General features: G+C 34.5%; 1 protein-coding gene across 3 annotated transcripts in view; it reads right to left on the reverse strand.

Annotated features, from left to right (window-relative positions):
- The window catches only part of BBS9 (Bardet-Biedl syndrome 9), a 310,952-nt gene that overhangs the window by 236,732 nt on the left and 49,206 nt on the right, over window positions 1-25,014 (reverse strand). For all 3 annotated transcript variants that reach the window (XM_040589505.1, XM_040589504.1, XM_040589506.1), the window contains 7 exons: window positions 16,244-16,425; window positions 12,862-12,938; window positions 10,503-10,556; window positions 7,428-7,530; window positions 6,565-6,669; window positions 4,465-4,479; window positions 1,607-1,747 (listed from right to left, as the gene is read on the reverse strand). In XM_040589505.1, coding sequence (XP_040445439.1) covers window positions 1,607-1,747; window positions 4,465-4,479; window positions 6,565-6,669; window positions 7,428-7,530; window positions 10,503-10,556; window positions 12,862-12,938; window positions 16,244-16,425 — 677 coding nt within the window. The remainder of the gene's footprint in view (window positions 1-1,606; window positions 1,748-4,464; window positions 4,480-6,564; window positions 6,670-7,427; window positions 7,531-10,502; window positions 10,557-12,861; window positions 12,939-16,243; window positions 16,426-25,014) is intronic.

Genomic DNA, 25,014 nt, shown 5'->3' on the forward strand with positions numbered 1-25,014 from the left:
TTTTTATTGTGTATAACAAGAATCCAAAGTTCTCTCACAGATCATATCATAAACAGTATGCTTCATGTACACACACACCTCATCCACACCCATCACTGGAAACTGGATGAACAGACATGAGAAGATTTTAATACCTTCTTCTGGAACACATTAGGCCTATGATTTGCGTTATATTTTCAAAAATGCACCCCTACGTTAAAAATAAAATATAATGCTCTATTTTGAAAGTATTATTGCTTAGCTGTAATGGAAAACTGTGATTAAAACCCAAAAATGTAGACCTTTGAAAAAAACATTTCTGTTTGAAGTATTACACAGCACACCGATTTGAGAGAAAAGGTATCTTTAGCCTCCAAATGAAGAAAATTGTGCTACCAAAAACCCCAACCATCCCTACTCCACTGCTCTTAGACAAATGTATTATATAAGCTTTTCAAAAAGAGATGCAGCTCCAGCTTAAAAATATCATATTAAAGTTGTTGGCCCGTACAGCACTCAGAAAACTGTTCCAGAACCTTAGTCTTCTGAAGTTTAGAAACTTAATCACTGCCAGACTGAACTTATTCACAATCACTTTACAAACCCTGTTTATTCATTTCTTCTTGTACTAATATGATCATCTAGATCCATGATACAGCCACAAAATATTTACTGAAGTCAACTGTATTCCCTTTCTTTGCCTGTGTTTTATTAAGCTAAATGAGTCACTTTCTTTTAATTCTCCTCTTCAAATCCCTAGATAATGTTCATAGCTTTTTTCTACACTTTTGAGTTTGAATTAATTTTTATTTAATATCAGCAACCAGCACTCAGTATGCCAGTGCATAGTAACATGATACTAATTTCCTGCATGGAAAAATTTTGTCTAATGCATGTTCAGTTCTTATTTGTTTGCTTATGATTGTACTATATTGTACCACAGAGTATTCCTGTGGTAACCTTCCACCTCCTCTCTCTCTTCCAAATTGTGAGTACATAATTACAGCAGAAATTATTTTCATAACATTACACTTCAGAGTACTCAGTTTCATTCTTCTTTTTCCAGGCCTAAATAGCACCTAATTCCTCCTTCGTACCTTTTTGGTATTCTCCTGAATATAAAATGTAGCTCAGGTTTGCGCATCAGAAAATATCACCAAGTTACATGTCTTCTTTCTGGTCCAAGAAGGCTAATGAAATTATTAAATAAGATCAGCTCCAGACTGATATATCAAGAACTCCACAAATCTTTCTTCCAAAGCAACTGTCCCCCTTACACACAACATCTACCGTGTTTGCTTTGCCCTGTTTATTCTTTTTTTAATGAAAGCCCACATTTTCCCCATTACAAGACTGTTTGTGCAATTTTATGTAAAATGCTTTTCTGGATACGTAAAAACTCAGATCATCATGCCCACCATGTTAAAGAAATCTGCAGTTTTACCAGAGACAGATATACTAGCCCAGGTGGATTATTACTGAATTATTATGCCATCTTTTCTTTCAAAGTATACTTTTTTAACATTTTGACATTAGCTTTGTTAACTACCTCATTACTTTCTGGAGACAAAAAATCCTGTTGGAGTTCCTGACACATTTCCTATTACAGACATACGTAAAAACCTACCTGGGAAAATGGTGACAAAACTGATGGGAGGTTTATTGGTATCAATAGTTATCTTGTGGTTTGCTGCTTTTGAAGGTTGAGCTGGAAAGCAAATTAATCGCAAAGGCAGACTGAAGTTACACTCTGCAACTTTCGGTATTCCTACAATGAAAGAATACAGATTTATCTTTCATATCCATATTCTGAATACAAATGACTTCATATTGCTCTCCTCAAAGAGGTATAACAAGATATTTTTAATATTTTAATTAAGGAACATGTTAAAACAAAAACTATGTAAAATTCTCAATTTTTGTTAAAATTTCCACTGGAAGTACCTTTAAATTTTTTACCTTTTCAAGTAAAGTTTTTCAACTGTATGGGAAATCAAAAGTTATTAGCCAAATTTCTAAGACTTCTCTTAGGGGAAAAATGTTACTAGACAGCTTAGATTCAACCCTCTTGTCAAATCATTAGCTCCTTTGGCTGGCTGCTAATGCCTCCAAGTAACTATTCTGCAGCAGTTTGTAAAAACCAGAATTAGTGTAAAACAAGCGGAAAGCTTAAGACTGGTCCTCAAAACTAGGATATCCCTGGTCTCCAAGGAAAATTCCTGAAAAAATACTTGACAATAAACCCATGACCTTTCCTGAATGATTCACTTCAACTGTATCTTCATCATCTGATGGGAAAATTAAAATATTCTCTTGATGAAAAAATAACACAAGTATCTTACTATTGAACTTGGATATGGAGACTTATCAACAGGAAAAAATTAGTGACAAAACTAGCCAAAAAGATTTTGAAATATTTTTCTATTTAAAACAAGATGTTTTTCTTCTTGTTTCAAACCAGCTGTTCCTAGATAGGCTGCTCTCAGCCTGCCTCATCATAAGCATAATTTTTCAATATCTCAGACAAAGGCCAAATTAAAACTAAACCAAAGAGTATCTGGCTTTGGAAGGGGACTGGGAGACAAATCTAGTTGATGAGTCCAAAACAACTATGTGTAAGAAAACCAAACCAAAAAGTTCCAACAATATTTATCACTACAGTGAAAAACTCTTGCTGGGAAAGCTTTTAGAATATTTCAGAATTTAAAATGGTAATAAAGAAACACAAAGCAGTAGCAAAGTGCGGGAGCAAGAACTTCCTCAGTCCTTTGGTGTTGTCTAATAATACATCTGACTTCATCTAGAGTTGTGACACACTGCACAATATACAATTTTAGTACTGTAATATAGGAAAAAATGTGGAAAAAAAACAGATTCTGATCTGAAACACAACAGAAGTTTTGTAACATTCTCTAATAAGTTAATACTAAAAGCATACTACGCACTCACCTGAGAAAACTAATACAGGTTACATGCACTGTAGGTACAATTTCACTTCCAAATTACTTAAGCATTCATCTTAATTATATTTGAAACATAACACTGATGTACATGATAAAAACATTAAAGCTCAATTCTCAAATTTAGGATGTTAAATATTCAGATAATTTATGCTTTTTCTGGTATTGATGACCCTGAATTTAACTAGTCCAATGCACCTCACTGCAACCCAAATCAATTTTGTCCCAGAAAATTCCACAAATTTTACTATGCTCCACAATATTTCCTTCAGTATCAGATTTCCATGGTGATTAGGAAATCCAAATCTTCATTTTTAGAATGTTACCCTTTCAAAACATTTACATTTATTTTTAAATAATTTATTTTTATATTTATTTTTAAATAATTTTTAAAATTATGTTGTATAGTATATACATACATATATATATACATAGCAGAAATCTGCCACATGGTGACAGCTGCTCTGGCCAAGAGTAGTATTTTATTGAGATGGTTCAAGCATGTATTTCCTGCATGGCACCTCAAGGTCCCCTGAAATATCCAGAAACCAGAAAAGGAAGGGAACCATTAACAGAGTTACGTACTTTTTTACTTCACTTGGTACGCTCATAAGAGTGTAAGTATTAAAAAACAAGACTCAAATATACATACATCTGTATGTATAACTTCTGTTTTCCTAAAAAACTGAAATAACCCTTTCAGTTGATCTCTAAATCTATGAAAAGCAACTTGTTTCCCCTCCACAAAACATGAGAGAATTTGTACTTAATATATATTTTTAAAGTCAGTAAAATATCTCCTAAAGGACTCTATCTTTTCAACAGATGTACACAACTACATTGCAAAACCATCCTTCTCTCTTTTTAGTCTACCTATATATAAGCTAACTTTCCAGTCCTGTTTTGTCTTTTAAATTGTACCTTTTCCGAGTATCATATCTACCAGAACCCCAGCTATGTTTTGTATTGCTGGTATTCTTAGAAAGCAGCCCTTTAGCCTCAAATAAGATGTTTCCAATAGGAATTGAAATGAAGAGAGATTAAGTGACATCATTCTCAGAGCTACTCAGTCCACAGAGCATAGTATTAGCTATAAATCCTTAATATTTCAGTTGCACCAAAAAAGCTATAATTTAGCTGCCTAAGCTGAAACTTGGGAGTGGGGGGGGAAGCTAAAACTATGGTAAAGAAAAAACATACAACTGCGTTTTCCATTTCCAGTCTCAAAGTACAAGGTTCTTAATACTTTACAAAATTCCTGTTACATATGAGAAAGTATAATACATGTCACCAAGAAATGTCTTTATTACTTTCTATTTTTCCCATGGTAATTGTCTTCTTATGTCTAAGCCCCATTTTCTTTCCATTTTTTCAAATATTCACACCATCGTAGAATCAAACCAAGGATGATAAGAACTTATAGAAATAACAGGTGAAATAACAGCTCCCTTCCAAATCTGTTTTATTCAGCATATGCTGTCATTCATGAAACCATTCAAACTTTGCATGTTTTCCATTCACTCACCTTCAGGATTGAGCTCTACCATGTAATCAGCAATGGGACAAAAGAAAAAAGAAAAAAAAAGAATACATGAGATGCTACTCAAATAAGGAAAAAAGGTAATGTAGTAAGAGGTTTTAAAGAACTTAAGCCACATTTGTTAAGTAGACAATACATAAAGACATAATACTAGCCAAAAAACAGACATGAGGCTACATTCATCAATAGTACAATCCCATCCAGCTGACTGACTCCTTAACCTTCAGCTGTATGAAACCCACAGAGACACACTGAAGACCGAGTGGTCCACAAATACGGGTTTCTTAAAAACAAGAGGAAAAAGTCCCTACTCCGATAAAATGAAGCCAGAAAAGCACATAATTTTTGCTTACTAGTATATTACACTTAAGGATTTTATTGCCTTGTACAAGTAACACTAGTATTTGTATGTAATTGAATAGAATTATCCCAGCTTAACAATTTAATTGAATATCCAAAACTTTAGCAGGATCTTAATTATGCTCCTTTATTTAGAAGTCTTTCAAATTCTACCATTAAAGCTAAGTTTTTAAAATTTCTTCTGCAGTTCCCCAGCTCTGTTAAACTTCATGTCTTCTGGGGAACTGCACATAAACAAACATACTTAAGATTCAAGATTCCTTTACTTCCTTAACCAAATGCTCACAAAACCCAACATAATATCTAAAACATAAGTGCAAGTTTATGTTTTAAACTAGTATCACCTGAAAGATATAATACATTCATTTGCCAGTGAGAAATACCCTTTAATTTTGATACTCTGGTCTTGCAAAGCAAAATCACAGAAGCAAGAACAAAATGCAAGCTTTCAAAATCAGAGGATCTGTGATATTCAGTCGTGTACTACCTACACAGTCATACCACAAAACCTGTCTAAACCCAACCATAAGTCGGAAACTTATGAAGGTACAGCTTCTCATTCACAAGGAACAAGCAGAGTCACAATACAGGGGGAGTGAAGTTTGTACACGCTGTTTGTGCAGGATCTCAAGGAAAAGGGAGAAGCATCCTTTTCTCTCCCACCTTCTGCACATATCTGCAAGTCTTGTCTAAAGAGGGTAAGATCAGTTGTTTAAAAACATACGTTTCAGTTTTGTCTAGAAATAAACATTTCAGTCCTCACGTAGTCTATACTATCTTTATAAGCACAATATTTCAAGGGAGAAGTGAAGTAAATGAAATAAAAGTGTCTACATAGGATAAGGTACTCAAGATCCCCACCCTTCACAGAAGCCCTAACTCCACGTGCATTTCTTTGATGCCAGTCTACTCCATGTCACCCTTCCATCTGTGCCAGCACAACTCTGTCTTTGCACAGTGAACCAAAACAGCATATCTGGCTGAGAAATAACTGCTGATTGTGTGAGCACAACAGGCGAGGAGGTGCAAGAGCAAAGCCAAGCAGTGAGACACGAAAAACAGACAGCTTAAATTGGTTTATGCCGCATAACTTAACACGGAACCCCTGCCTAAATACAGTTTCTCAGTAGCCTGACACATTCACAAGGCTGTGCATAGAAAACTAAGCTACTCAGTCTTCAGCTATGGATAGCAGGGTAAATTTATATATTCTATCACTAGGGTCATTAAGTTATTATAAAAAAGAATTACTTAGTTTCTGTTCCTATGTGTTAGTTTATTTATTTAGCATGAGTGTGTTCAACTGTCATAAGGGATGTGAGGAATAATCACTCCCAATATTTATTCAGATCTCCTCCTCTATGGGGAGGCAGTTACTGTCAAATTTCTTGGCAGCCCAGAAGGCTGAATAGTCATAAAGATGTAATTAACTTCTCCTATACCTGTCATTTAAAGACCAGAACAGAAGCGAATTGATAGGACAGGATGGGAAAGCTTGTACAGCTGCTTGCCAAACCACAAGCATATGATTTTACCTCTGTAAGACCAATTACATAACTTAATGATGCTACATAAAATATTAACTAAAACTGACCACCAGACTAATACACATCACTTCTTTAATTACCACTGCCTTTGATACATAGCAAATGAGCATCTATAAGAAACTTATAAAGAAAAAGACCTCAAAAAAGGCAAATCAATCTGAAAACTCCAGTGACTTACCTGTTGGCCTATTGTATGAAACCAAACAATTTCCTTCTAGTTCTGATGGAGAACAATTCCCCTTCAAAAAGACAGACAGCATCACAGTTTCAGATGAATCTGGTTCTAAAAACAATACAAAATTAAATCTAGTGATAGGAGCATCCAAATGAAAGCAACATACTTTCTAGCACTTTGGGAAATACTCTACTAAATTATGATAGTTGTTTCCATCAGTTCACCTTTATCAAATCACTGGACATGCTTTCTTTAGTTCTGTAATTTGTAAAATGCAAAATGCTCTCCCCCAGCTTGTAATTATCTTGAAGCATAACCAGTAAAACAATTCAGCACACTGAACACAAATATCAAAAAAAGAGCAGTTTTATATTGTGATTTTAATATTTTACAAAGCCATCAACACTTTGCTCCTGTCAGATGTTGAGAAAAAGAACTGTCCTTTCAGATGAGAGCAGCAGCCAGTAAAGCCCAGTTTCAATGGGGATCATTACCGCATATTGCAGGACAGAAATGATCTGCAGGCCCAACTGAGGCAGCAGGAAACAATTCTCTGGGCTTCAGCTCCCTTTAGTCTTCAAAGCAATCCCACCTGCAGCCATTACTCCATCATGAAGCTGCCACCCTGCCTCTCCTCACCTGCCATGCATCATACTGTAATCAAGGAAGCAACCTTCCTTTCTACTCCATCTTCCTCCACCAAGCAGTATTTAGAAGCTGCAGCGTGCAGGCAAGGCAAATTTGTAATTGCTTTAACTGCCATATATCAACAACAATCCACTTGATGGAGGCTGGACTGTATCTTTCAAACATCCTCAGAAAAAGTAATATGATACAATAGCTGTAATGGTACTATAATAGTTTACCTAAATCATCAAAGACGAACTGGTCACAGGTCACTGCTAATGGAGCTTGTACACATACTGCCAGGTTTGGTTTCTGCGCAGTCACTCTGCTCTGTATTGTTATCTAAATCAAGTGACATAAAGTAGTATTTAACAGAAGCAGCAAATTGATCTCTGTATAGCAGAAAACAAACATAACCAGCAAAAATATATGAAAAAAATGCAAAGAGCGATTCAGCAATAATATTTAAGAACTTCAAATTTCAACGTCAAAAGCAGTATTTTCTTTTACAATTCCGATTTACTTACAGCCAATAATGGAACATAGGAACTTGAAAGGCTGCAAAAACCTGAGGGGTTTTCTCATGTTCTTTGTGATTTTAACCCAAGACAAACTAATGCTAAAGCGTAATGAAAATGTTAAAATTTGACAGATGTCATGTGCATTTGTTCTGTTGTAAATAATAAAAAGTTGCCTCTTTCAGGTGACTGAAATAAAAAAAAAAAAATAATAAAAACAAAGCTAACCAAAGAAATTACTTCCTTAACTGCAAAAAGCAATGCATTGTCTTCTGAACAATTTCAGAGTCAAGTTCTACTTGTTTTTTTACGGCAAACAAATTCTAAAACTCCATTATAGGATACCCAGCACAAGAACTCTACAGCTGATCTAACCATAAACCTGGAGTAGCCCTGGTTGCTTCTGTTGTAGGCAGTTACTTCTTGGATATCAAAAGAATGTACTTAATTCAGATCTAAAATGAAAGTACAGGAGTGACTGAGATCTGAATGTGGTCTGCATATACACAGATCGTACCTGCTATTTATTATTATCTCTTTTGTGTTGCTGTTCTACCAAGGAGTTCACTACAGACAGGTTAAATCAGTTTAGGAAAATGTTACTAGTTATAAAATGAGTCAAGTGATAGGAAGTTTAACAGAATTAACATCAACATTTATTTTGATGTAACAATATATTTGGGCTGCAAATAGGCACTCAGACCATCCATCGCTATTAATGCTAGAAAGGAAGAATCATGTCTACCTCTGCATATACATGAGGTAAACTTTGCCCCGTTTTCTGAAGGCAGAATCTCAGTAAGATGAGCAATGAAGACTGAATCAAGAGCTAAATGAGCTAAAAACATGAAGACATGAGGCTGCACACTTCAAAATTTGTCATCAAGACAGTGACATTTAAAGTTACTGGCAAACGTTACTTCAGTGCATTTCTCAATTATGTTTAGCTTTCTGCCACACATAAGAGCCTGAAGTGAAGAATCCTCTTACTCAGAAACTTTTGCCAAAAGTATCTAATTTTGTTAACTATTCTGATAGGCCTGTCATTAGTGCAAAAATAAATTTTAAGATTATGTTTTTAATATGAAAATAAGTGTGACAAATTCCGGACTTTTTTTGGAGCATAATGCATTGCCTGCAGATGTTGCGGGTACAACAACCACCATTACAATGGCCAAATAATATTCATTAGTAACAGATACCTACTTTGCAGAAAACATGCAAGGTATACATTTGCACTGGTTGCAGTTGTACAAATCAAGAAAATATTTAATTTTAAAATTTATCAGAATTGTTCTCAATTTGTCCAAATTCTGTGGTTAAGTTCAAATTAGTCTACCAAAAGTTATAACATGCAACCATAACATACAACTGTTTCTTACTTACATAAGAACCAATGCTTATAACTTCATAAATATTAAAGAGTTGAATCCATTAATTAAAAGGAATTTTTCATCAACTGCAATTAATTAGAATGGAGACATATGAAGACCAGTTAAATTAAATTGCCACAGGAAAAAATATCCTGGAAAAAAGTGAATGCACAATAACCCCTACATTTACTATTTTTGTTTCATTAAAAGGTATAAGATTCATAAATAAGAAAACAATGGAAAATTCTAAAGTCTTCTGTTTTAAAAGCTTATGAAATATATAAACACATCCATGCTCATTTTAAACAGTGTTTGCCATTGGCCTTACAATAGCAATAATGAGCAGATGATGGAGAGCAACGGGAGTTACCTGTGTTCTCAATACTGAAATTACCACTCTCCAAAAATCAAATTTGATAATTATAATCACAATACCTGTCTCTGTAATAACTCACACAATATACTGGCTCCAACATAAATTGAAGGCTGATAAAGTCGTACCTTTCTGGAGGTAATTTAAATTTACGTTACACATTTTAAGGTACCCTTACATTCACAAACAGCCTTACTGAAAGTCCAATACTGTTCATCTGAACTTCTTCGAGGAAAACTATCACAGACTTTACCAGGATTAGGATATTATCCTATATCATTTTGGCATTTAAAAAATGCAGAAAAAGATGTTGGACCAAGTACAACTAAACCACATTAGTGTAAAGGAATTGGTTCAATAAACAGTCCAACTACTCTCTGAACTTTTCACTCAAGACAGAGGGAGAACTTGCAAGGTTCTCAAAAATAAGGCTCCACTGATATTCCTAGAAGATCCTCCCAAACCCAGAAATAAAAATCATGACCCTTTTTTGGCAATTCTAAGAAATACACTGGCATACACATGCACGTGTCAGCACTCATACATACTTTCTTTAGGATCAGTTACAGGCAGCGGCTCTCACGGAGGACTGAAATTATGTCAATTTTCAAACTAGATTTTCCTAGATTTTCTTTTCAGTAGCAAAAACTATGAAAGTCTTTACAAAAGAAAGTCCATTTCTGCATATTGACAACTAAAAAGGCAGCTAAAGATAACAAAATTCACATTTCAAGTAACCAAACATTGCCTTTGAAAATTGTTGGAAAAAATATTCTTGTTAACTTCAAAAACAACTTCATTCCTTCCTAATAATGTTTTTGTGTCTGCTTCTTGATAAGCCTATCAAAAATAAAACTCCAATTGCTTTCTAACTTCAGCAGAAGGCTTGTTAGAATGACACCTTCTCATACTAAGAAGAACAAGAATTAACTACATATTGCATTTCAAATTTTACTCATTTTCATGATCTAAGTGAAAGACACAAAGTAACAGGTTTGTTAAAATTTGCCACCACTATTTGAATGCTACTGTTTGAGTTAGGCACAGTACCTTTACTGTGACTGATGGTACTGACTCTGCTTTTACCTCACTGTCAATGGCTTGCTGTGAAGAAAAAGATGAAAACAGAGAAAATTCAATATTACACATGAATGACTGAACACAATAAATCCAATATTACATTCCTACCATCAACTTGGTAAACAGGGAATTAATGGTAAAGGACTTATCATTCCTGTGACAGATTAAAATACACAAAATACATTTCTGAGTTCCTTCTGAAAATGTAAAGCCTCTGTTTGAAATTGCCTGCAAAAAGGATAGCAAAAGGTCATGAATGCTGTGTATGTAAGAAACTAATACACTCTGATGTATATATGAATATTTCAAAACTGTTTTGTTTGGCACACTACTTTCCTCTGTGTATTTACTTAAATTCTGAAAATACCTTCTGTTATTCAGTAGGGAAAGGCGACTTCCAATCTGGCAATGTGTTACATACACACCATAGTACGTACCATGAAATCATCATACAGTATCTTAAAATCTGAAATGTATTTTGAAATTAAAAAGAAAATTGTAGCAAACGTCTTGCTACTGCTAATTTCTATTTCAATAGGCAATTCCATCTAACTCAAAATTCATCTTGATCTTGCAGTCTATTTTACTAGCTTATTTTATGCTTATTTTTTCATTTTGAAACAGGCAAGTCCCTACAGTTTCAGAAAACATTTCTGCTCGTTTAGGTTTTTTTTTATTTTAAAGACTTCACTTCTACTATAATACCGAATTACTGACTTGAACTTATAACTTCTTGTGATAAAAGAGTAAACTAAGAACAATCTGATGCCCTTTACCCACCCTCCTTTTCGCCCCACCATGCCAGTCCACACCTGCAAAGTTCCTAAGCAGTCAGGAAGCTGGTAGGCATTCTAGGTTCTAGAAATAAGACTTTCATTTGTACATTGTATATCTTCTTCAGATAAAAATCAGATAGTTGCTTTCATACTGGCTTGTCATGCCCACTGTCTCTGGTGAGCAGTGGTTGATCCTGAAGCAATAGCAGGGGTGCAAAGAGATTGATCCTTACCATACTCAACTTCCAGAAATCAACTGCACTTTGTGGATCAGAGGCCATACACAGGAGGTGGTGGGTGTTAAATAACCATAATGGTCCTCCACTTGCTTATCTAATCCATTTTAATATATCTATATCCTCTTTGCTTTTACCACACACATCATTATTTCGAACTGTGCAGAAGTCGTATCTGCAAGCCTGTAGTTTGCAAGATCACTGCAGAAGCCCTAAAATTGTTTTCACATTTGCTGTATTGATCCTTCCCCATGAACCATCCCATCAGATTTTTCCTTTCTAGATGACTACTGACAGAACTGCCAGAAAAGCTGACCACACAGGAAGCTAAAATATATGGACAGCCTTGGGAAATAAAGATTCAAGGCTGTGGTTTTATTGATATATTGAGTTACCTATATAAGAAACAGACCATTTGCATCTGGAAGGTTGAGCGAATAAGCACAGCAGCATTAGAGCATTCTGTAGACCTAACAGTTCTGAAGTGTTCTGAGCAGACTATTGCAGCTAGCCAAGACCATGTCACACCATCCTTTTTTCAGCAGACAAGTGCTAGGACACTAGCATAAATTACAGAGAGGTGTCTTTATCAAAGAGTAGTAGTAGTAGAGGTAGCAGTAGTAATAATAACAGAATTTAAATAAATACATCAAATATATATGTAAAAGTATTAAAAAGCAGGTCCTTGTGTATTTTTTTAAACAGTAAGTAGCCCTGAAAATCACTTTTGCAGAAATTTGTGGCCAGAAATGACTAATTACACATGTTCTAGTACAATTAGTATGTTCTGCAATGTTTAAGTGAAAAGTTTTAAGAGACAATATAAGCTCTCTTGAATCTTAATTTTCACAAACTACATGTATATACAAGATGAATTTAGGCTGCCACATCAGAGAATATTCAATGATGCCTTACCAGAGAGAGATCATTTGTTACAATGCATGTTTCAGTGGTTCCCCTATTCTATCTTTAAAAGATACACAGCGTAACACTTTGCTGTTGCCCCCCCATTATTAAGTGCTCACCATTACAAATTCTAACCTCTACAAAGCTATTCCAGATCCTAAGTTCTTGCTCACTTACGTTTGCTTAGCCAAGAATCTAAATGTCCCCAGCAGACGATACTAAATGATTTTCATAATTCTAGTTAAAATCATTAACAAAAGTGCATTTTAATTGATGGAAAAATGGGGGCCATGCAGAAGCTCAGTCCCACAAATATAAATACGTAGTAGTCACTATCCATGATCAAGCATTATTTACTTATGTATGAAACCAATGTTTTCAGAGTAATTTCCTTTTTATACAGGTACATACTGATTCTGCATCCAGATCTGGTGAAACTTCTGCTGTGACAATTACATCTCTGTGTTTTTCAGATTTGGGCAAAATATCTGAAAAAAAATTAAAAGTAAATCAGCTCTTCTTTAAGAAACATGCAGTTTACATTTCAAAAAATAATACAATTTCAACAGCATCAAGTTTCAGACTTACATCATTACACGTACTAGTGTAAAGGAAAAAAATTACAATGCATATGATTTTTGATGAAAGAGATGTCCCAATTTTATAAAATTCTACAGACAACCTAAACCTGGGGTTTAGATGCATTCTGTAACAAGATTTTATACCTACTATCCATTATCTTCAGAAACTGTACGGAATTTTTAAACTTTTGTCCTCACATGCATATACTAATATACCTACAATAAACAACTATTTCCAAAATACACACCACACATCTCATGGATTTTTCATCCAAATAATTTGATGTGAGACACAAAGTGCCTAATAGAGTAAAATTAATATAGATTTTAGAAGTTCCTTTTCATAAGAAGGAATATGGAAGTTTTATGTACAGAACATTATATGGGGCTTGGTTACAATACATTACCTGATGATTTCCAGGACTGTCAACATACAAGGCAAAGAATGCTACAAAATCATTCACATTCATGATATAAAACCTGATGCAGATTCACGTACATAAAAAAAAAAAATTGTAAAGATTAAAAGCTAGGCACTTAAAAACCATGAGGGATCACATAATCTGCTCTTAAGAGCCCAGAAACAAGCCCTAAGGTATTTGTGTTTTTCTGAAATATATTAGAAAAAGAAATCCAAACAGGAAATGTAAAGTTCCTGAAGTAGCAAACAGTAGACTTAATGTAAGGTAATGTGTTAAATTGCACCATTAATTGAATAATTGAGAGCATGAGCACATTCAGAAAGCTGCAAGAGTTTCATTACACATAGGGTCATGCAAGTGACCCAGAACTAGTAGGCAGCACATTATCTCTTTCTAACAAGAGGATCAAGGGAAAAGATTTTGATGAAGACAGAAGACAGGTGTTTATTTCCTCCTGCTCAGAAAGAAATGCTTCCCTTTAATAGAAAAATATGTTCTTCCAATACCACCTACTAAAGAAGCTTAGGCCTGTTTCATACTGCCACAATTGCACACAACTGGTTCTGCCAATCGCACATAGCTCAGCACAATCCATTCCACTTGTACAGATAAGAAAATATCTTCCTTTTCCATCCCTTCCTAACCATTTCTCTTCAGGTTACTTCTTCAAGCAAACTATGATGCAACCTCTGTCATACAGTCATTTTTCTACTAGAAATAGGACAGATATCACAACCAATGTTTACATATAAGCATCAGCTTTTCGTTACTATTAAACTGAGCCAAAACACCTATGTTTAATCACTTATGTCATCCAGACTGATGCAAGTAACATTAGATTTAAGTTAGTATAACAGTTAAGATTTTAAAATATTTCCTCGGTTTATAATGTAAATCCTTATTCTTCAAAATGTATAAAACAGCTTAAGTTCAACAGTTTAATGGTCAGCACTGGACAGAAATACAAGACATTTATGGAAACAACTACTCTAAGGAGGTTTTTTTTATATGATGATCTAATTCTAAATACCTTCCATGTTTGGAATTCAAAATGAAACATGAAAAATTACTTCCATATAAGGGTAGATATTTTCAAAACAACACAAGCTCTTACTGCACAAATGTGAATCCAAAAGACAGACGAGTCAATGGCTCATTTTAAAGATCATACTTATGATTAATTCATGGTGACCAATGTTCAGAAGTGTTTTGTATTCAACCAGAGATGATTTGCAGTGTTTTTAAGACTTTAGCTAAAGTTCTAAGAAATAAAGCCAAAATAAAGCAAAGCAAAAGATGCAAAATTGAAAGGCATTTTTCCTAAGTAAAATATTTTGTTGTAAAAAAGGTTTTCTCACAAGTTTCACGTCCAGTTAAAGCCAAACACAACATCATTAGAGCATCTCCACAATGAAAAGAGCATTCATAAAAACTCATCTGAAAACACCACTGTAACACCTTAGATCAGTTTAGAAAGATTGAGGAAGAAAAAGAATTAAGAAAAGGATAGAATGGGGAAAAGGCCAACAATATTCACAGTAAACTTGTCAATCATACCGTGACAGTAATTAGAAAAGCTCTAAAGGACAGCTACGTTTCCTTTTGCTCTCTATCTTCCACACAGTATGTTAAAACTAACAAACCGAAATCAATTCACTTCGAAAGGATTTATTCTTACCATCATGCTTTTCTTTCCTTTGGTTATGATGGCCAGACAAAATTGTCAAACACTTATAAAGAAGGGCTGCCTTCAAAAATCAATGGAATTTACCCACATCTATATGTTTAAATAACCAATTACTGGATTTGTAACATTAAAAAGCTCATATTAGTTGATCACAATAATGGACAAAGTTATATGCAATTACAAAAAAAAAGAAATCTTGGATTTGTAGAATCAAGCTCACTATTGCAGGTACATATTTCTTATTTCTAACATAATCTAACATAAGGATTTCAGCTGTCAGCTTTTTCACTTTTTCACACAGAAAGCCACGCCTATTTCTTTAGGCTATTTTAATCTCATGCTAACTATCATCAGGAAAAGATTTTAATTGGTTCTTTCTATTAATTTAAGATTTTTCCATAGTTTCCTGTAAAATCACATGCTTCCAATTCCCTGTGCAAGTCAGATACACTGTTTAAACACTCAGTTATGAAAACACAAACTTTGAAGGAACTCTCTAGAAATTATGTCCCACCCTTGACCAAAGCAATGCAAGTTATTAGCAATGCATGTAAATTCCAGAATTTATCAGGATCAATCATTTGGGGTTGGATATCTCTCACCATATTCTTCAAATACAATCACTTTTGAAAGCAACAGAAAAGTTGTTTTAACAAAAGTAATTCTTTGTTAATTGCATGACTTAAGAAGCCATTTGTAATAATACAACTTAATTTGACAATACTTTTTCTCTCTTTGAAGCTTAAGTACATCAGACTGTTGCTGTAAAACTCATTTTATTGCCTTTGGGTAGTACACGCACTGTCAGTTTTTTCTCTGACCCTTGCCCTAGTAAGAATTATCTGCAACCTGACATAAATATCTTGAAATTTCAACAGGCATTACAAAAATACAAAGAAAAAGCTTTGTACCCAAGGGCCTTACAGTCTAGGATTTTGCTTGTACATTTTTTTATTAAAATCTAAACTTTATTAAAAACTACATTTCCCACATGAAATTTAATTATGGTTTAAGTATGAAAATAAACTAAAATATTTTAAAGTATTAAAAGGAAAGTCAGGTAGTTAAAAGTACATACAACTACAGGAAAGAGAGAAGCATACCTTGTGTTTTTGTGGCTTCCTTGATGATTTTCTGAAGCTTTTTCATTTCAGCATCAAATTCTTCATAGTTTATTTCCCTAGAATCAACCTTAGGAGCCTGGAAGAGGGAAGGATCAGTTCCAAGGTAGGAACACTGAAGATGCCCATCATCACTGAGAGTGACTATAACACCCTTCAAGTCTCTGCATTAAAAAAAACAGAGCTCATTGAGAAATGAGGAAGAATCACAGCAGCAATAACGTTGAATTTATACTGCTTCTATCATCCCATCTACAAATATAATAGAACTTCCCGTTTTTACTGAGATTCTTTGACCAAAAGAAAACAACAATATTTATTCTTTAATTCAGATATGTTTATTAATATTACTCCTAGTTATTGCAATCACACCTAAAAACCAATCTGTGCTAGACAGATGACTAAAACATCACCCAAATATCTCAGAATCTGTATAATCAAGACAAGTGAAAGAAAGGATCAGAGCAAACAAGCTGAGTAGACAGTACAATTGTAACATTTTTATTCACAAATTGTTACTTAAGTTTTTTGAAGTATGGATACTTTAGGTTGGTATGCAGGAAGAGTAATTAGCTAAATGGAACATCAAGTAAGGGAAGGGAAAGGATGCATTAGAAGAAATCACAAATGGATAGAATACGTTCACAGTGAAGACAGCAGTAGGACTTTGATGGTATCAGTAGCTCCCCATATTCATTCTTTGGCTGCTACTGCAACTACTGTGCTCAGTTCAAATCCTGGCTACCTCTTCCCTGCAGTACCTTTCTGAAAGGAAGCCACATGGATTTAGAACATTCCCCTTACACCACTCTGTATCAATACAAATGAGTGTTTTATTAGCTACACTATAGTCTCTCTTCTCTCGAGGGAACAGTACTTAATTGAACTTATTCCTATAAGAATCTCACTCATTTTGTTTATCTGATCATGTACCGTGCAAATGCAAGATTTAGGAAACTATTTAACAGTTTATGAGACAACAGGGAGTACTGCCAACATTTTGCTTAATTTGAAGGTTACTCCTATACAGAAGAGGAACTAAACAGTAAAGAAAGACTAGCATAGATGCAGATGTTAACAGCAAAAGTTATGAGACATAAATGGAAAGTTCTCTCTTTTATTAAAAAAATTAAAAGCTTTCATAGCTTTTTCAAAAGCTCATGTATTTATTTTCATAATCATGAGGTGACACGTTCATGACAGTAATTTGCTCTTATTCCATACTTAAAATATCTCATAGCAAGCACTACCTTTTAAACAAATACGATTGTCATATAAAGCCAAGACAAATTTCTTAGATATAAATCTCAATTTTTATCAGAAAGCCTAATTCACTATCCCACTAATTAAACCTATGTAAAACATTTAACTTATATGTGTTCAAACTATAATTCATAAAGAATTAACAAAAATTATTTTAACTTACATACACTGATACCTTTCAAGCACCTCCTCTGGTACAATCCTCATTAAAAAACAGGTAGCTATATATAAAAGATAAAATTCTTTCTGGTTTCCTATGTTGTCTTGTAGCATCGCTCCAGTACACACAGACAAGAAATCTTATTCCAAATTTTTCTAGGGTAATAGCAATTATGAAGGCAAACAGGTATCACAGATTAATTTGGATAACTGATGGCCCAATGGGACAGGCCAAAATGCTCTTTTACAGAACACTAAGGCCACAATCCAGTGTTGGTTTCACAACTACAATCAAATACTCTGGAAAAACTATGCTGCAACAGAGATCATCTGAACTCTGTACAGTTATATTATAACTGCATACAGAAATTAAGACCCCACTGTCCACTATACAAATAAGTATTTGCACAGGTAAGTTTGAGCTTTCTCTTCCTACAGAAAGTGATTTTTACTCAGTGAATGAAATAAATCTGCTGGTTGACCTGTGAATGAATGGTTAGGGGTTTTTTTTGGACAACAGGTATCTCCAGTTAGTCCTTCGCTGCAGGTGAAACACACAAATCTGAGCTGCCTTCTGGAACAGAACACACACACCAGGGATCAAAACACACTGTTGTCCTTATCTATTACATAAGCTCATCTTAAACGGAAACAGTCTTGTCTTTTCGGACTACTGTTCCTATTGCCACAGAAAAGCTTCTAGCTACCACGGCAATTTTTAACATATATTTAGCATTCACTACAAAAACTAAGAAAACTGTAATAGCAAGCTGTGTTTGTGAACACCATAAGGCTGGATATGCCAAGCCTCTCCCAACAAATACTTTAAGAAAAGAAAGTAGAAGACAATACCGATTTTCATTTTAAATATCCAGTACCTGTTAGCAACAGTCCAGTGAATGTGATGGCCTATTTGTGACCTGTAAGCTTGAGGGTTGCATCCATTATTTCTGACAAATTGTAAACTCTCAAGTCAAAGTGAGAGCAAGGCAAGAGTCCTGGTTTCTCTGGCTGCTTGAATATTTGTTGCTGACTGTAGTTGGTTTTCTTGCACAGGACTGAGCCTGTTGGGCTTACACGCAGAACCACTCATTCCAGTTTCCTTATGTCCAAAAAACTCTGTAGAACACATATCTGTGCAACATTCACAGAATTCTGGATGGCACATGGAATAAATACATTGGGCTGACCTTGAGATCCGTATACCGACAAAGCAAGGAGACAGACTATTGTGAATACTTGGGTCTTGGTAAAGTTATGCAAATAACACCTAATGTATAGGGTTACTTTAATACTTGCCAAGTGTTTGCAAAGACTTTTGCCACACTGGCCATGGGCACAGTAAGTCTTTAAAAAAGGGATATTGTTGAAGCAGATGCTACCATACTATCAAATACACTGCCCCAGTGTATTTGGTAGCAAACAAACTTTGCTATTTAGTTAATCAAACAATGAAGTTACTAATAAATAAAAAAATTAAAATGGGACAACAGAAACTGCATCATGAGCTTGTTCCACAACCAAGGAAAGAAAACTGACACCTGAAAATGAGACAATTTGGAAAATTCTCCAGCAATGGCTTTGGACAATCTTAAAATTTCTTTCCAGTTAAGCTAAGAGGGAAAGATCCGTGAGAACATCTGAATGTAAATCAAAGGGCAGGAAAAAAAAACATAGCTACACTGTTAGCAATAAATCTTTGAAGATATACTACTACAGTATAATAGATTCAAAACTGGTTTGTAAATACAGTCCTTCCTACATATCTTTAAGTTGGCAGTCATCTGCAGATAATCAGACTACCAAACAAAATTAACTCCGACCCGTGAGGTGATTCTCCTATATGAATTACACTTTTCTTACTTCTGAGTTTATGTCAGCATTACAGAATGCACATTCAAAACCTCCATCTTAAAATAAACTCATTTCAACCAACTTTCCTGTTAGTCATGACATCCTTTAAGTCCGCACTAGCTCAGAGACAAAAGCACTGGTTTAAGAAAGCAGCATTACAAATGACACTTTTCCTTTGCTTCAGTTACTTTTTGCTGGGTTCTAAGAAGATTGTTCAACATGAAACATAATACAAAAATGAAACAGCCTTTTTCAGTAATCTTTCCTTGTTAAAGTTGTCCATGAATTTGTACATAAATAGAAACAACAAGAAAAATTTGGGTAACCATTATAACATGTGATTTATAATACATTAATTTCTCTATTGGAATGTTTGTCAGCCAGTCAAGACTGCTTTATTCTCTCAAGCTTTTATAACTGTGGTTAAAGACAGCAGGGGGAGGGGAAGCATATTTAACAGTTTTATAGTAGTTTCCCTACAGCTACTGCAGTCATACAATATTCCTGCAAATACCATTACTTCATTTGGCACATTTTGCACACAATCTGGAATTTCAATTACTTGTTAAATTTCTTTTATTGTAAACTATTTTTTTACTATATATCACACAATAGTCAGAGTAATAACAAATCTAAGGGGACACTTTAACAGTAAGGAACTCAAAGTATGAAACAAATTATTCTGGTATCTAAAATAACTTTACAGTACAAAGCAACTCCTACACACATATGGTAATAATTTTTAAAACTATCTTTTATTGGATTCTGGGTAATAATAATGGCATATGCTTTTTGTAGGTCTTCTCTTACAAAACAAATTGCTCACAACATAATTCTTGAAGAAATTAAAATGCTTTGCATGTTTCCAGTTATATAATACCAAACTGATTACTCAAGCAATTGACTTAGAAGTTGAATCTATAATTCTGAGTTCCACTTGAATGACACAAGCTAAGCCTTGAGTTCTACTTGAATGACACAAGGTAAGCCTTGGACAGCTCTTAGGACAAGGTCTGGTTATTGACACTGTTTACATCTTTATTTATATTTATAACAGCACATAAAATTATACCTCAATTTCAGAAGTAGTCTTAATTGATATTACTCGTAACAATCATTTTAGAAAATAAGATCTCTGCAATACTATTTTCAGTCCCTTATTGATAATGTACTATTTATAAACTACTAAATTAAGAAACTAATTCCTGAATTGTGCTGAAGCATTTTGAATCTAATTCTCTCCTCATTTTATCATCCTCTGAAGAAATTACATGCAAAAGCATAACTACAATAGCACTTTTAAGTTTAGTGCTTTGGAAAAACCAAATTGTTATAAGTCTCACTACCATTTCAATGTCATTTTAGCTGTAACTGTGTGAAATATTTCATAAAATGCTGAAGGAAGATCAGACTAGGAGTAATAAATTACAAGAATTTTCTAACATGAATTAATGGGAGCAAAAATCAAAAGCACATCTTACTCTTATTTAACACACACTCCAAAATCAGACCTTCAGCTGAGTACTTTAAGTATACACGGTGCAACTCAGTGCCAGCTACAACCAATTTTTAACTGGTTTTGGGTATCTGTGGAGCACCCTCAAAGCTCCTTTGAGCATCCCTTCCTCATTAAAAAAAATATTTTTGGTCAACTTTACATCAAAAGTAATACTTGTAAGACTTCCTCATTCTGCTATTACACATGAAAACAGGCCATCTGCTCTCGGAAACTAAAACCTTTTAGGGCTATTTATGTTATATATATAATATGCTCTGCATATTCTGCAGAGGACATGCAAACAATGTAAATATAGCGTTCAATTATAATTGTTCAACAATACATAATTATATTGAATATCATTACGTGGTAAATATTTTGTGCTGTTACATTACAGAAGAGTGCTAATGTTTCCCACTTACGTGATAGTTTAGGATTGCTGATCTTAATAGAAAACCACGTAACAAATCTAGTTAAAAAAATAATGAGATTTGAAGAGGGAAACAAAATGATTTTGTCTTGATAACCAGTGGAAAAACAGTTAAAAAGAGAGAACTTATGTCTAGAACAACAGGTCAACACCTATCCCCTCTTATAAGCACTGAAATCCACTGAGAGTCAGAACTGAATAAAACCTGAAGTTGGCCAAAGTGATACCATTTTTGACACTTGAAGGATTCTACAGGTTCCAGGTCTTGCAAAGTACTTTCACTCTTTTTACTTGGTAGTGAAGACATTTTCACCAGCACCTTTACATGGTGACACCATACCACAAAACAACAGACTAGTGCCTTACTGAACAACAAATTCAGACACATCCCTAGCTTGTGTAGTTTTCTCTTTGAAAGAGACTTTTTGCCTTAATATGCCAAACACCATCCAGTAATCAAATAAAAAGGAGCATCTTCTGTCAAACAATAAAATTTAAAAAGCAATGGAAATTAATTGGTTTTACTTTTACTGTCAAGTTAATACAAAAGTTTGGGTCAGGGGTCTTCTCTGCCAGACCACTACTGCCATCTGCGGGGCAGCACAACAAGGCGTGTGCAGGCAAGCCAAGCAGCAGAGCTCTGTCACAGAATAGCCTTAAAAGCTATCATATCACATCAAATGAAGCAGGTTGGTGGTTGGTTTTTATGTGGGTTTTTTTTTGTAATAGGGTCAATACAATAGCTTGACAATTTAGATGTAAGTGTATCTTAACAGGTTAAGATTTAAAAATGCATTCAGAGGGACAGACATCCATGCATGACATCAACTTCTGATTCCTTCAGGCAGGGAACACGCATACTAGTATAGGCAGGCTAGACATGTGATTTAAGCTCATGCTACAAATTACACATAAAATTAATTTTTATCTGAAGGATTAACAAACTTACTTTCATGTTGTTTAAAATATAAAATCAAAAGCATTTCAAAACCAGTGGAAGTTTTATTAAAAACTAAAGTAGCCAGCAATACAAGATGCAGGTTTATATTAAAATTAGTATTTGTCACAAGTAGAATAAAAACAGTATATTCAGGGTGATGACAGAGGCCTCCAGAAATATATTATCTTGCTTTAGGCAAGAAAATGTAAAAAGCTCTGAAGTATAATATATTCCAGGAAAAGTTCATAACTTCCACATTGCACTATTTATTATCACAGTTCCACACCTGACACTTACTGGCATCATCTGAATTGAAAATGTGAGGACTGATAAGAAAACTAAATAAGAGTGCAGCCCCTGGGTCAGAGCTCCAAATAACAAGAAACAAGAGAAATTACATTGTGATTGCTTTTATGACAGTACCAGTGATAGCAGTAAGAAAGAAATCAAGACCTACTGTGACATACCTAAAACTTCTCGATGCTTCATTCTCTGTCAAGAGCTACGTGAAGTAATACATATTTTTTCATTTGCATCTCCTTCACCTGAAGTCTAAAATCTGTTTCAAGGCCAAACTCGCTCACTGGCAAGACAGGTATACAGCTTCCAAAGGCTCAAAGGCTATACCAAAAGGTAGCAGCTAAGCATTGTGATTATAGGATATGGCGGGCCTCAAAAGTTTATCCTTCATCTAAACCTTCTGTTCTCCCACTTGAAGATAATGGTTAGAGTCCATTTCACTCCAAGCAAGCTGGAGAGGCCCCTAGCACCTCTGCTTCTGACTAAATAAGCACAAGGTGTTATACTGATAAGATCTATACTCTAGTAAAGTTTATTGGTTTAGATAAAGCTTATTCTTAACTGTCACAAGGAAAACTAGACAGACTACAAAGAGGCTAACAAGAATAACCGTGACGTGTCTTTACCACAGATTTATTCTGAAAGGATTGAATAATTACATAACTCTAAAAACATTCAACTCCAATTAATTCCCATCTCTTTCTCCACACAGTGTAACAGTGATATGCCTGCAAGCTTCAAAATTCACCAGCATTTCAGGCAGGAAAAAGTGCATACACTGTTACTTTTAACAATACTTACCATTGTCCCTTCACCTTGTTTTGTAAAAAGCAGAGCTGTTCTTTAAAAGCATCTCTGGCACTTCGCACTGCCAGCTGACTCTCATCTCCATACCTTGACATAAATGTCCCACCTACTGGTCCTTGTATGAAAAAACGTCTTTCATGTTCATAGCATAATAATCAAGATCTTCAAAATCAACAGCCTTAGACTGTTCATAGTAACGGTTTTTCAAACAAGATGTCCAGCGCTTCCATGGGCACAGCAAGTGTCACAATAGATCCATAAACTCCAGCCTACCTCAATACCCAACTCCAAGACTGAGTTCAGAACCTAATACATATATATATTATACACACACACTGTACTCCATCACAACATGAACAGGCACAGAGAAATTGCAGGTTGACCATAAAAACCCGGGCTATTTGTTTAAAAGTATTTTATTTTCAGTACTAGAGGGGGAGTAACTTGTTCTTGAGTAGTTAGAATTTCCACTTCCAAGGCTTTCTCTAGAACCACGAGGGTAGGAATATTTTAAGTGTTATTCTAAAGTAGGTTGAAACACTTACAAAACCATATGACTGTAAAAAGTAGGCTTTTTGAAAAAGCAACTAAGTTACATGTAATAAAATTAGGAGAACTGGCAATATGGGCATGTGCTTAGTATCATACAGTAAATATAATTCAAAACTAACGTGCTAGAAAGCCCAGTCATGAATCACAGTATATGCAGGGCATAGTATTTGGCATATCCATGTCTTTTGCAGGATCAGAATCCTACTAAGATAAAAGAAATACAATCACATTCATATTTTGTGGCTAAGCTACACACATTAACGTTATTTCTTTAAAAAGCCTTTAAAAAGAGTAATGTTTTATGTTGCCATCTCTTGACAATCCAGTGGCAATTTACTGATGAAAAACAAATACAATTATTTTTTTTCCCCTCCATAAAAACATTTCTTTAAAATGCAGTTATGGTTAAGTAGAAAGATTCTAGAATTCTCTGCACTTAACTTCTCTGATCAGGCAACATTCTTACAGAACACTCAAATAAAAATTTATATATATTCATATATAACTGAACGGTTCATACTGTGCGTCATAACTGGCATTGATTCTATTACAGTATTACTGTACAGAAAAGGGAAAAATCTTTCAATAAACTATAAAGTTTTATTCCTGCAGTTTTCTTTCCATAAAACCATGTAATAAGTGCTAAGTTTTGCTGGGTTTATATGTAAGTTTTGCCATTTTTATACGGTGATTCTTTAACAGTTGTGGTAGCTGCGGTGATGTCAGTTATAATAAGGAATAACAGATGGGCTGGAATGAAGAACAAAGTATTTTCAAGCATTTGGATAGCTAAAAAATTCAATGAGAGGGGTTTCATTTTGACTCCACCTACTATTAACCTAGATGTGATTGCACTTTTACACCTTATATACTTAATTCAACTACAATACTTCTTCATATTTTTTCCAGTTAAATTCAGTTCCTCTTGCCTTTCTACTGTTTGGAGAGCC

This window comes from Falco naumanni, chromosome 4, assembly GCF_017639655.2.
Source record: "Falco naumanni isolate bFalNau1 chromosome 4, bFalNau1.pat, whole genome shotgun sequence".
Lineage (NCBI taxonomy): Eukaryota > Metazoa > Chordata > Aves > Falconiformes > Falconidae > Falco > Falco naumanni.